The sequence below is a fragment of the Siphateles boraxobius genome, unplaced genomic scaffold, assembly GCF_051911475.1.
Source record: "Siphateles boraxobius isolate OS27281-9 unplaced genomic scaffold, OSU_SipBor_1 24, whole genome shotgun sequence".
NCBI classification, from domain to species: domain Eukaryota; kingdom Metazoa; phylum Chordata; class Actinopteri; order Cypriniformes; family Leuciscidae; genus Siphateles; species Siphateles boraxobius.
The window spans coordinates 19,156,146-19,171,034 of NW_027508855.1; the positions used below are offsets into that span (position 1 = coordinate 19,156,146).

The 14,889-nt window shown below is 37.2% G+C and overlaps 1 protein-coding gene across 2 annotated transcripts in view; it reads left to right on the forward strand.

The window, feature by feature from the left end:
* The first annotated feature begins 4,119 nt into the window (after nucleotides 1-4,119).
* Nucleotides 4,120-14,889, forward strand: part of mvb12ba (multivesicular body subunit 12Ba) — a 28,094-nt gene continuing 17,324 nt past the window's right edge. The window contains exons 1-2 of one of the 2 annotated variants that reach the window (XM_077241795.1): nucleotides 4,120-4,419; nucleotides 12,805-12,927. In XM_077241795.1, coding sequence (XP_077097910.1) covers nucleotides 12,814-12,927 — 114 coding nt within the window. In that variant the 5' untranslated portion in view covers nucleotides 4,120-4,419; nucleotides 12,805-12,813. Of the gene's footprint in view, nucleotides 4,645-12,804; nucleotides 12,928-14,889 lie in introns of both variants that reach the window. The other variant, XM_077241794.1, reaches the window with a different exon arrangement.

A 14,889-nucleotide genomic window follows, 5' to 3' on the forward strand; every position in this document is an offset into this window, starting at 1 on the left:
CAAGCATTAACAAAGATATGCTGTTGGAACTGAAGCCCAGTACAGTGTCAGATGAACAAATAAGAAAACAAGAAGTGCACCTACACAACCTACACACCAACTGGACAGTGAGAACACTATATATACACCACAGCTTCTGTGCCAAGCTGATATGACTCGTCTTTACAAATGCTGTTTTTCAATACTCAACTGAAAAAAGACAAACATTATAGTGGGAGATATACACCATATACTGTTCAAATTCAGCAAGGATGCATTAAAGACTTTTAAAACATTTATTTCAAATAAATGCTGTTCTCTTGAACAAATAATCTCGAAAATAATGTATCATGTTTTCCATAAAAATATTAAGCAGCATAACTATTTTTAACATTGATAATAATAAGAATATTTTCTTGAGCAGCAAATCAGCAAATTAAAATGATTTCTGAAGGATCAGGTGAAATTCAGCTTTGCATCACGGGCATAAATTACATTTTAAACTATATTAAAAATAGAGAACAGTTATTTTAAATTGTAATAATACTTCACAATATTACTTTTTAATGTATTTTTGATCAAATAAATGCAGCCTTGGTGAGCAGAAGAGACTCTTACCAACCCCATACTTTTAAACAGTAGTATATAAAACAATAACATTTCAGGCTAAACAAATGAAGAAATATGTGCATAATAAATCATTAGTGGTGTTTGCAAAATGCAAGCATCACTACTCCTCATACTTAAAGCTAATGATTTGAACAAACTCATAAGCCTAAGTTTTCAATTTTGGCTTGTAACCCATTTACTGTAAATTAAAGAAAGGAACCAATTCATCTGTAGAAACCAGAATGCCATAGAACCCTGCAAAAAACACAACAACACAAGAACACCTTATGAAAACGCACATAAGGTACGTACACATTATATTTATTCTCTACTTTATTTACTAATCACCCTTTTCTTCAAACAAGGGAAGAAAATGCAGTAGATAAGCAGTGAAAGCCACTGTCAATATGGCTGTCATTACACATTTCGGATGTTTCTCTTTTCTGACACACACAGCTGATCTCACAGACACATGAACACACATCTCACACAGCTGTAGCAATGCCACCCTCCTGTGGTCATACAACACGAGCACAAGAGGAGAAGACAGAGGAAATCAGAGCACACTTCTAGAGTCTTAGCTAAAGATGAGATTTAAGGTCAAGGTTAGTTTAAACCGTCTTTACTTCAATCCTTTCATATCTTCATAAGTAGCTAATAACTCAGACTGAAACCTAGAAATGACATGAAACAAAAGCACTAAGTAGAGCAGAGGTTAAATTCAAGTTTTTTACTCGCCCTCAGGCTCTTCCAAACCGTATGAAGTTATATTGTTCTGTGGAACACAAAAGATGTAATTTTGATTTTTATCTTTTTTTTTTAAAAATAATTGTTTTATACAATAACAGTTCACAGCGATGTGACCATTTCTCATCATTCAACCAATGACGGCTGAAGTGTTAACTAAACTAAAAATATTTCAAATTGTTTTTGGTTATTAAAATAAAATAAATAAAATAAAATAAATATTAGATGAAAAATGTCCCATTAAAAATCTTAAATGAAAATGAGAAACGTTGCATTGACAATTAATTTGAAAATAGGTAGATAGATAATAAAAACTATTTAGAAATAAAGAAAATGGGTAAATAGAAAATTGACAAAAACATAACTAAACTACTAAAACTTAAAAGTATTAAAACTAAAATTAAAAACTGAAAACAAAAATAAAAGCTAATTCAAAATATGAATAAATTGTACAATAATACACACAGAATACAATATTCAAATAACACCGGACATTAGTCATTAAGAGAAGACTCCAAAGTTCTGAAAGTTGCAAAATGCAACACACACACACACACACACACACACACACACACACACACACACACACACACACACACTTTTTTAAGCCCAATTTATACTTCTGCGTCGAACATACGCCGTAGCTAAGGCTGTGCGTAGCGCGCGTATCCTTCGGCGTACCCTGACGTGCACCTCTACAAAAAGGACAAAAACAACGCGTCAATTCTACGCGGACGCAAGAGCTGTGATTGGTCTGCTCAAACCGCTCCCTCGGGTTTCACATGCTCCCTCTGCGTGCGTCAATGCGGACAACGACGCAGAAGTATAAATTAAAACCAAAGCGTAGTCTACGGCGTAGAGGCTCCGGCGTAGGTCCGACGCAGAAGTATAAATCTATTTATAAAATTTATACTTCTGCGTCGAACTTACGCCGTAGCTACGCCGTAGGCGTAGGTCCGACGCAGAAGTATAAATCAGCCTTTAGGGTTTACTTCAATCACACACGCACGCACGCACGCACGCACGCACGCACACACACACACACACACACACACACACACACACACACACACACACACACACACACACACACACACACACACACACACACACACACACAGGTTTAATTCAAACATCCAGTCTAAAGAAAGCATAGCCTAACTTACAGGAAAGATCTTGATCATTTTGAATTTATAAATCTGGAAATCATAATTCCATTAATCTAACACCAGCCATCATGACACACATCTGACATGTGACTTAATACAATCATTTATAATTTGGGGGAGCCCTCCACTCTCACTAACTGATGGCATTGCTAATGTAATTAAAGTGAGATTATCATGTCTGCATGGCACTCCAGATGGCACTCTTTAAAAGGTTGCAGATCAGTGGGCATTGCTGACAGCACATTTATACATTCAGATAACAAATATGCAACAACATGAGCTGGGTGCATTGCATAGCATATACTCACATCCTTCACATACAATTCAGGATCAAACATTTGGCCATGCATACATGCAAATTATACATCTACAATCCTCAAATATTATGTCATTGATTAAAACCCCAGTTTGTGATTAAAAATGAAATGGTGCAGAGATTCGCAATCTACACATGCTAGTAAAGCGTTGGTCTCTAACTTAATCCTTCTTAAGAATGAACTGTGGGCTTCATTACACCGATCTCATTAGTTCTGATCTGGGGCATGAAGAGCTTTCAGTGTTTGTCCAATACTGTGAAAATAACACTCAGTCAATGAGATTTTATCTGACAACCATGATCGTGGTGTTGCTGCTAAATATCACCATATCTATCTTTCACACTCAAACACACCTGCATATTTCACATAAGCTTATTGAACATAAGCAATATTTACCAAGGTTAACCAGTTTTACCATTGTGCATATACAGCATCATTGAAATATAAGCTGAAAACTTTAACACTCAAAATCTGATATGAAAGCTGTTTTGGTTACAGCAACTGCAGTATTAATCAAAATATGTAACTTTGGGCCTTTTCTCATATAAAACCATCAACATATTCAATAGCACAATCACAGTGAAACTTCCATTTACAACCATTATATTTAAAACATGGTTTTAAACATGGTTCCAGAATAATTCCACAGCTTTATGGACCTGTACCATGGTATTTTTTGAAGTTCCTTTTGATGAACATATAGGCCTATGAATATGGTAATCATTAAGAACAGGGGTCTCAGTCTCCCAAGTATGATCATCCTGTGAGGGACCTCCATTCTAAAATTGAATAGGTAGCTATTTATACTGTGAAAAAATTACTTTTGTGTAAAAAATTATTTGGAAAATATTAGATGTATAATTTATTTATGTAAATGTAGCCTATTTATCGTCGTTGGCATCCTTCCGTCTACAGAAGACAAGCTTCCCAGTTGTGGTATAGGCAAATACTCCCTTGTGGCCCCAGGACCCCAATTAAAAAAAAATACCTGCCCTACCATATATGAGACTATAAACTACCATAATATTAATAATCGGATACCATCATTGTACTATAATATCACCTTACTTTAACTAAGGGCTGATAACATTAAATTATTGAAAGAAACCACGTATTAATTAATCAACATGCATAGCCTACCCTCTAGCTATATCTTTAAATCTCCAGATTAAATCTAGTTTTGCATTACAGCAATAGCATTTGTTTTTATGTTTTTGTGTGAAACTGTTGGGTATTCAGAATATAAAACAGAAAAGGCAAAGACTTAATAACAACATCAGCAACAATACACAGAACACACAGAACACACACACACACACACACACACACACACACACACACACACTCTCGTAGTTCCCACTCCCACCCTCTCCTCTCTCAGTTTCAGTGACTGGTTAGAATAGAAATGGCAGCTTCTGAGGATCCCTAAACGACTCTGGCAAATTAAGGAGAAATGCATCCTTTGAAATGGATTAACTGATTAACGGGAATGTCAACAGTTCAGTCGTGAGCTGTAACGACAGACAGAAGAGGAACCACTGGCGCATATATTTTCAAACAGCAGCGTCTGTCTGTCAATCTGTGTGAAGTATATTGGGGTAAGAGAGACGTCGATTAGCATTAGCACTGTTAGCTCCGCTTCTGCTTTCTCCCACCCGACCTTTCGTGCTCTTCCCGCCGCATTCTCTTCCATTCCGCCCCGCTCTGCTCTTACGCGCTGCCGAGGCTCCTGCGGCCGCTGCTACGTCTGCTGCTACCGCTGTGGGCTGCGGGTCATGAAAAGCTGCTTTTGTCCGAAAAGGAAGGACGCAGTGCATTTTACAGTTAAGTCAATGTGGAGTTTAATGGTCATATTGCTATTTGCACAAATATTGAAAAAAAGGAATATTGTGGAAATTAAATTGGGATAGCTTGTTAGCTCGGCTAGGCTAAGTATAGAATCTCTCTTAGGAGTCTCCTAGCAACCTGCCTGCTAATGCTAATGGCTAAAATTGGGCTACAGCCAAATGATAAAACTGTCCATTATTTATTCATATTGTGGACTCAGTATATGATAATAACACTTAGATAAGTGTTTGAAATGTTTTAAAGAGTTGTGAATTGTTTAGCAGGGTAGTAAATCATATTGAGTAGTAATGTTACTGTAAATAATAATGATTTATTAACGTTAACTTACATGTATGCTTTTGTATCTTACATATCTGGTCATTTAAACAAAAACGGAGATGTTTCATGGTTATGAGGGAATAGAAATATGGATAAGGTGCTATACATTAATTTAATGCAGAGCATTGCTTGTCTATTGGATCATATTTAATCTGCTTTGTAATAAAATTCAAGAGTGTCATATTGTCATTTAAGAGTGTCTTTTAATTCTGTGTTTATGATTCAGATCAGGGTTTCCGAGGGGCTTAAAAAGGTCTTAATTCGCCCTTACATAAATTAAGGCTTAAAGAGACCTAAACTAATTGTCCTGTTTTCCAATTCATGGATAAACATCTTTAAATTAGGATAGGCCTACATTTACTTGAAATTCAAATGTAAAATAAAGCCTAGAAAACATAACAAAATTAAGTGAGTGTTTATGGTTAAACTTTTTTTGTAAAATGAATTAAAAAGTAATAGATATTTGTTGTACATTAAGTTGTTTTTCCAAACATTTAAGTGTTGCTAATACTCCTTAGACATTTAAATTTAGATAGCATATTGATGTAATGTATTCTCTTCAATTTATTCCCTAAATGTTCTTTAAAAGGTCTTACATTTACCTTCATAAAACCTACAGAAACCCTGCAGATGTCTGATCTGTTATATAGTGTCTGTTGTTATTAAATTTACAGAAAGCAAGTGACTGTGTAAACAGAGGTAATGCTGTAAGAAATAAATGCTCTTATGATTGGCTCTTTGAAAATGTTGAAATTGAATTTTCAGATCAGATTATCACCAAGATGCCTAATGAATTTGATAAGGCAAGTATAACATACCAATTTTGTTGTCAAATACTCCAGCATGGGTTAGAATGATCAGCATGTTGTTACGACCAGTCTCTCTCTACTGAATGCTGCTTTTGTTTGTGAGATTTGGAGCCGTAATGTATGATTCATTTATAGACCAAGAGCTGCTTCGTATTTGTACTATAAGTATTGATCTTGTATGTATTTTCTATAATGCTCTGGCCTGGATTCATTCCAAATCTGTGCCTCTGCTATGACATTTCATTTTGATTAGCACCAGATCTCTGTTGATGTTAATTCTCAGAATGGTTAAAAATTGTTTTGGATAGCCGTTATCATAATTTATGGGTTCTTCCATGTACTTTTCACTTTCTTTTGGATTATCATATCCCTGACCACCCATTCATGCATTCATGCATGCATCCATCCATCCATCCATCCATGCATGCATACTGTACATACACCCATCAATCCATACATATTAACTGGAGTGGATGTGGCGACTAGAACCCGTCCTCATGGATTTGATTAGTTTCCCGTGATGATGTTTGCTTTATCCACCTGTTCAAACAGCCATGCTTTCTTAGAGAGGTGATGTAAACTTGAACAAGCAATGAAACAAACACATGCAGAGCTCAACAAAAAGGATTTGTTTTACTGGCATAGTTGGGATAGTAGATCTGATTTTTATTTGCCCTGTACATTTTTTCACTGGCCCAGAAGTAAGTATCTTTATCAACATAATTTTAGCATTTATTCAAATTACATTTATGCATTTAGCAGACACTTTTACCAAAGAGGAACTAAAGCAATTCATCAAAGAGCTAACAATATCTGTAATATACAATGCTAGGTTTATTTGACAACTAGCCTATATTACAAAAAAAAACCATGTGCATACTGAATTGACAGCATAAATGCAGCAGTGGCTTCTGTCAGCTGGCCCAAGCTTCTCTCAATCTGGCTCTGGGCCGTCCTTATTGTTGAGCCCTGAAATATCTCCCAGACTCCTCGGTTGGCAGTGTGCTGACAGTGCCAGCATCTGTGCCATCTGAGGCTTCTCTGTCCTCCTGGCAGATGAGTGATATGAAAGCAGATCTGCCCCTAATGTTCGAGAGGCATCGCAGAGCCTTTAAGTCTCATGTTACAGGAAGGATGCATCATGCATCTGTTCTTTAGGATAATTGCTTTAGTGTGCATTTGTTTATGAAGATTCATCATATATTATAGGCTACTGGTTAGACATAGCCGGTCCGAAAGACAAGCATGAATTTCGCTTCATTGTTATTTATCCAATAGGAAATCATTGATGATTACGTCCCCTTTTTGGGGGTAGGGATAGGAAAGCCTTTTGCTAATACCATTGTAGTTCTGCCAACATTTGATTGTTTAATAAGACTATTCTAAGACCATGTTTATTCAAGAATATGTTCTTCTTAGCTACATACACGTTTACATGCATTTTCATCTGACTGCAGATTCCAAAAGTTCTTTATATGTACCCTAAACTTTCCCAATCCAATTCAAATACTCATTAGCTATGTTTAAATGCACTAATTTTGTCACAATTGAAATGAATCCAGTCCAACCTCAGATTCTGAAAGTTCTGTTAATATGAACCCTAACCGTTGTAATTCCATCCATTTACATATGAGCTGCACGATTAATCAAAATCAAACCGAAATTGTGATTTGATGTTGAGCGAATGTTTATTTTTTTTTTTTTTTTAAATAGAAAAGGCTACGCTTTCCCCCCAATATTTCAATTGAATAAATATTTGTACAGTGTACTGTGTTAGTGAAGAGTGGCTCTGTGATCTGTAGTAAATGCTGCTCCGTCTCTGTAAAGCACTGCGAGTTTGAGTCGCTTATAACCTGCATTTGAACAGTCCTTCCAGAAAAAATGTGGAGTTGTTTTGTGATTGTTGCGGGCAAAAATCCTTGATTATGCAGCCCGTTTTCTTAAAAAATGCGATGGAATATGCGGGATATTTATGCAATTTTATGCGATGAAATTGCTGGAACTTGCAAAATTTGCAGGAACTTGCAAAAACTGCGGTTTGATGAAAAAGAGAAAGAAAAAGTGTTCTTTTTTCCCCAACACCCTGTTCTCACTAGGATACTACCTTAATGTAAAGACTCATTTCTTATTACTTCCTATGATAAGCAAGCATACTACATCACAGAAAGTGCTGGAATATTTCAGTTCTCATCTCGTTTTATTTCAGACGTTAAAACATCAAACTTACAAAACATTGAGTCAAACAAGTTCTATAGCTTTACAAAAGGAATATGCTACAACTTCTGTAAAAACGAATGAATAAAATATAAAAAAATAGAATGTGTGCTTCCTGTTTTACAGCTTTTCGATGATGTTCACATCATGTAACTACATCACTTCATAACGTTCCCATGGCAACAGGGGGAAATGGCTGCTCTTGTGTCTAGGAAACGCAACATTTTTCAACTTTCTGCTAAGATATGTGACTTTTTTGCAACGAAAATGCGGGGATTATGAAATCGTGCAAGCTCCGCATATTTTGCGCGGAAATCTGCAATTTATGCGGCGAAAGTGCGGCGTATTTGAAAAAATGCGGCACCCGCATAAATATGCTGACTTTGATTTATGAGGCAGACAATATATTATTTTATAGTATTCTATACAGTGCTTCTCGCAAAAGTATAGATCACAAAAGGAACTTGATGTGAAGTGAGTAAAAACAAGTTCTTAAATGTCTTTTCTTGGACAGAGATTAGCTGTGTCGATTAGCATTGCATATATAAATAAACTTTATTATTATTATGAAAATACCAGAGAAGGCCTGAAGAACTCAAATACACCATATATTGTCACAGTCGTGTGTTTATTGTCTTCATGTTTAATCAGTCTAATCGTTTCTATAGTGCTAGCTTCACATTAGGGATTTCCTGAAAACATTATTTTATTAGTTCTCTGGGTCAAATGTGTAGTTTCTGCTCGAGGGTGTCCTCCGGCTTCCAGTAGGAATGAACCGTGTGTTTAGTGACACTAATGATCACTGCAAAAAATATAAATATGAAAAATAATACTTCCCTCTCTCTCTCTTTTTAAAGAAATGTATCTGATATATGTTTTCTCCAGTGTACAGGAGTTTTCTCCCCCACCGAGGATAGATAAGAAGCTCATATTTCATATTAAAGACATGGACTTGTTTTTGAGTTTGCATTCATTCCAATTTTCGTCTATTGAAATGAATCCAGTCCAATTTCAGATTCTGAAAGTTCTGTTTTTATGATCGCTAAATGTTGCAATCACATTCACATAATTTATTCCATATGCAGCCACTGTGTATTTTAATGCTGGTTCAGCTTGGTTTAATCTTAGTTAGTGATAGTGCGGGTCTTGCTGGTTAAACTACTTTGGAGGTTGGATGTGCACAGCCCAGCACCCAGAACACTGATGCTGACCGGCAACGCTGGCTATATACATCATATGCATCACAAAGGGAGGCTCTGTATCAGGATATCAATGAATAATGAATGAATGGCTCAATAATAATGAAAGGATATTGGGAGCGTTCCACTATTTACCCCTTTTCTCAGCTGGGTTCTGCAATCCTCTTTCAGATCTTTACCACATTTCTTCTAACTTCTAACTATAACTAAAAAAGATCAGACTAGTTTGTAGAGCATATTTTTAGTAATTTAATTCAGAATTGTTTAGGCCATTGCAATACAAGCTGGTTTTAATATAAGTCAATTATTTAAATATAGGGCTAATACAGTTCATATTCATAATAATCCATTTCTCATAACTATTTGTAAATTAACTAGTTTGAAACCGCAGTAGCTTTGCAGTTTGCGTTTTGATCGTTGATTACATAGTGAGTGCTCAAGTTTAATACTATCAAGTTTTGTTTTGTGTTTTGCATTGTTATATTTTTGAAAAGTAAACTTTTGTGAGAATTGTATCCCTTGCTCAAGCACTGACGCTACCGCTTTCTGGTTCGAAACCAGCAGATTTAGGCCTAAGTGTTTTCTTGCCCAGAACAGCCTTTTCCTGGGTATAATTGAATTGGACCAAGTTGGGCATATTATGAGTTGAAAAGGGGTTTATGAAATCTCGGTTTTATCTCTGATTTAATATATTGGAGTTTTTAATTCACATTAAACTAAAATACAATTGGCTATATGATTTCCTTTTCTGTAAGAACTGCATTCCTTCCCTGTGAACGAATGCAGTCTAATCCTGTTGGGTTTTCTCACTGTTGACTTCAGAGATCATCGCGTCACACCTTTTTTTTTAACACTCTGTCTCTCGGCTCTATAGAGTTCTCACATGCTCTCAGTTTGATCTCACTCTCTTTCTTCTCCTCTCTCTGCTGTTTGCTTGGCTGCAAGCTGCTTCCATGTGCACCAGTGATTTGACACAGCTTCTTTGTGGCTTGTTTGCAGAGCGCGGAGGGCAGGCCTGGTTGCCAAGGTTGCCTCCAAAGCGCTTAGCTTCATCCAAAGACTGTGAATCATTTGTATTCAGCTACATAACTCTTTAGATGCTCAGGAATAACAAACCCTGACTCCAAAACCAGTTGATTTGATGAAGTGCATGATGGAGACGAGACCAGAATGCCTTTAAAACCCTCTACAATGCGAGTAAATCTCTCGAATATGTGACCAAATTGAACGTTAAGCAACTAAAAACTTCTTTAATTAACTAATGCTATTCAATTTCAGGATTTCAGTCACCTATGATTGAGTTAAGGGCAAAAAATAAGTCTGGTGCAATATAAATTGATTGCCTGCTGAGCTTTGCGCACCGTCGCTTGGCTGAGAGCGCCCTCTGTTGCTTTCTTGCACACACGCACACTCAACGTGAGAGAAAGATAGAGACTTTCACACATGCTTCATAAAAAGAATTGATATGCTAGATTTACATGCAGGGCTCGACAATAAGCACTGCCTGATGGCCAAGAGTTGACAGAACCATCACTGTCCAGATCAGGCCAGTGCTGCATCGTCATGAAAGTTGATCTTTTGCACGTTTTTAAGCCATGCAAATTTAAACATTCAAGTGAATAGTGAATTGAGCTCTCTTTCACGAACAGACACATGCCCATCTTGGCGAGTATCCTAGTAAACATAGTAAACATAGTAAACATATGTGTTAAGTGAACGGAAACAGTGGAGAAAGAAAATGCATGTGTATCAGTAAACTGGATCTGTGCATTATGTCTTAAAGTGACAGCTGCCTATTATTCCTGCTGTCTGTGTTTTTAAATGTTAATCACACAACAAAATACTCACTCACTGCAAAACAAAACAAAAAAATCACTTAATGCTCTTGACTGAATAACTTTTGTAAATTAAGAACTGTAACTTAAGTAACTGTAATAAGGATTAATCTATATATTTAATTTGTACAGTGAAGACTATGCAGTGTTATTTTACATTTGATTATCCAGAAGAATTTTAATGGGGAAAACAGAATTGAGTTAATTACATTAATGTTGAGTACATTAAACTAGGCATCTTGTAAAGTGTGCTCATCCTTAAGGTTTGCTGCATTAACAGTTTAGCTTTCTTGTTTTTTCCCCTCTTCACATTAATGTTACAGCATCTGCTAGAACATTATCTGTTCATAAAATTGGTATCGAAGAAAGTATCGTTCAGGAACCGGTATCGAAGTCATGGTATTGGTACCCTACAAATTAATAGTTTTACTGAATATTAAGTGTATTTTTACACTGCACAAACTCATCAGTTTTGTTTAATCTGTTGATCTCTGGTAGACATGCAAGTTTTCTCCTTTTACCCGCCAAAACTGTTTACATTTTAGAGTAACGTGTAAGTTCTTGTTCATTTTAAGCTCTGAAATGCTCTGGAAGTGTGTTGACTCATCTTCATTATCAGAATCCTGCTAATTGTAATAGTCTTGGCATTAAGATATTTTCCCCTTGAAGTAGTTGCTGTGTAAGATTGTCGCCTGGCTCAATGTTTCGTCTCCACCCTCTTGTGCTTTCCATCTAGACTCTTGTTCTATTCTGCAGAATATTGTTCTCTGTTCAAACATGTCTTTTACACAGTGACTTGGTTTCATTTGTCAGCTTGTCTTGATGTTTTGGCAGTGCCATCATGTTTTTATTCTGTCCTGTGTTGTCTCAGAGATATGTTTGAGTATCAGCTTGTGTAAATGTGAACATTTTAGTAAGTGTTTTGACTTTTAAAAACCTTTTATTGCTATTTGCTAACAAACAATATAGGCCATATTTGGCATCATTTTATACTCTAATTAAGAGGGCGTTTTAAATGAAGCATTAGGGAAATTAACTGAATCATGAAAAATGAGTGTCATACAAGCTTTTTCACTTTAAGTCTGTAGATAATTTGTGTGTTTGGATAGTATTAAACACAATTCAGTGGAAAAGAAATATGCTACAATGTTGTTGCTGGGTCACATATAATAGTGATCCAGAGTTCCTTCTTCCTTTTCCAAGTCCTTAAAAAAATGTTGTGAAGTTCACGTTGTGGATTGTCACCCTCATCTACAAATATATTATTTAAATCACGAGCATGTGTTTGCAGGGTAAATTAACGTTATGTAATTACATTTATGTATTGATTCAGGTCATTGTAGTGTCATTACTAGCAGCAACTGAAATGTTCACCATAGTTAATGGATTGTACGTTAGAAACATTATACCTATGTTTTCACTTTTAAACGAGAACTTTCTCCTTTTAGTACGCGTTTGCCTCCAATGCAGTCTCTGTAGTTTTTAATTCACATTGCTGCATAATTTAACTTCTTTAATAAAAAAAAAAAAAACAGCAGAAAAATGCCATTTTATTAGCACATCCTACTGAAAATCATGCTGTTCATGGAAATCCCCAGTTCATTCCTATGGGATGTAGCAACCGTAACCAAGGGTAGTCTAACAAAAGTTAATTTGCTTTTGTAGACAAAACAAACTCTATTTAGACTCATCCGACATGTTCTGTCAGGTGTTTCGTTGTTTAGGGTATAAATGTTTTAACAACACTCTTGTCTCCTCAGAATTCCTCCATGATGCCTGAGGTACGGGACCTTTCAGACGCCCTGCCAGAGATGCCCATGGACCCGATCACTGGCGTAGGAGTTGTGGCCTCGAGAAACCGAGCTCCCACCGGGTATGATGTGGTAAGTGTCCTATACAGTTATGCAGATGGTGAAGATCGTGTAGAAAGTGCATAAGGAAGTAAAACTCTTTGTTCCTCCAAAAGCATTTGTCAATAAATGACATCTGTTCTTCTAGTTTTTTGGGGGGTTTGGTTTAGTGCCTAGCATGCTGTTTCTGTGCGAGACACTATATCTGTATTCAAAAACATATTGAGTCATAGATTAATACGGGTTTCTCAATGGCCACTAAGAATGCGATATTTACATTTCACATTTACATTAATTCATTTAGCAGACGCTGATTTTTATAAGAGCTGGTTTTATTTTATATAAATCAGCATTGATGATAATAAAAATATGTCTTTCTTGAGAAGCAAATCCGCATATTAGAGTGATTTCTGAAGGATCATGTGACACTGGAGTAATGGTGCTGAAAATTCAGCTTTGATCACAGGAATAAATGATATTTTACAATATATTCAAACAGAAAACAGTTTACTGTATTTTTAATCAAATAATTGCAGCTGTACTGACTGAGCATGAGAGACTTCTTTCAAAAACATGAAAAAAATCTTACTCCAAACTTTTAAACTATATAAAGGATATATATAGTATTTGTACACAATATTTTCTCAAAATTCACCCCAAAATTTTGAAACACAATGTTGATATTTTACTAGTCTGTTGGTTGATTTTGGAACTGACACAAGGGCAACTAGCACTAAGGTTAATTTGGGCAAGCAGATTGTTATTGTAAGATAATCTGATAATGGTCAAATACCAGCTAAATAACCATCTTCACCGATAGGTGTGGGTGATATGACCAAAGTCTTATATCACGAAATTAGTCGTTTTTATTATGATAATGGTATATATTAAACTATAGTTACATTTTCTTTAAATAAAGTTTCAAAATTTTTGAGTACATTGAAATTTAATTAATTTCAGTGTCACAAAAAAACTAATACTAGCTTAAGTCCATCCATCCATCTTCTCTCGCTTATCTGGGGCCAGGTCGCGGGGGCAGCAGTCTAAGCAGAGATGCCCAGACTTCCCTCTCCCTAGACACTTCCTCCAGCTCTTCCGGGGGGATACCGAGGCGTTCCCAGGCCAGCCGGGAGACATAGTCTCTCCATCGTGTCCGGGGTCTCCTCTCAGTGGGACGTGCCCGGAACACCTCCCCGGGAAGGCGTCCAGGAGGCATCCGGAACAGATGCCCGAGCCACCTCAGCTGACACCTCTCGATGTGGAGGAGCAGCGGCTCTACTCTGAGCTCCTCCCAAGTGACCGAGCTTCTCACCCTATCTCTAAGGGATCGCCCAGCCAACCTGCGGAGAAAGCTCATTTCGGCCGCCTGTATCCGGGATCTTGTCCTTTCGGTCATGACCCAAAGCTCATGACAATAGGTGAGAGTAGGAACGTAGATTGACCGGTAAATCGAGAGCTTTGCCTTACGGCTCAGCTCCTTCTTCACCACAACAGACCGGTACATCAACCGCATTACTGCAGAAGCTGCACTGATCCGTCTGTCAATCTCCCGTTCCATCCTTCCCTCACTCGTGAACAAAACCCCAAGATACTTAAACTCCTCCACTTGAGGAAGGATCTCTCCACCAACCTGAAGTGAGCAAGCCACCCTTTTCCGACTGAGGACCATGGCCTCGGATTTGGAGGTGCTGATTTTCATCCCAGCCGCTTCACACTCGGCTGCAAACCGTCCCAGTGCATGCTGAAGGTCCTGGTGTGAAGGGGCCAACACGACAACATCATTCGCAAAAAGCAGAGACGAAATCGCGTGGTCCCCAAACCTGACACCCTCCGGCCCCTGGCTGCGCCTAGAAATTCTGTCCATAAAAACTATGAACAGAACCGGCGACAAAGGGCAGCCCTACCGGAGTCCAACATGCACCGGGAACAAGTCTGACTTACTACCGGCAATGCGAACCAAGCTCCTGCTTCGGTCATACAGGGACCGGACAGCCC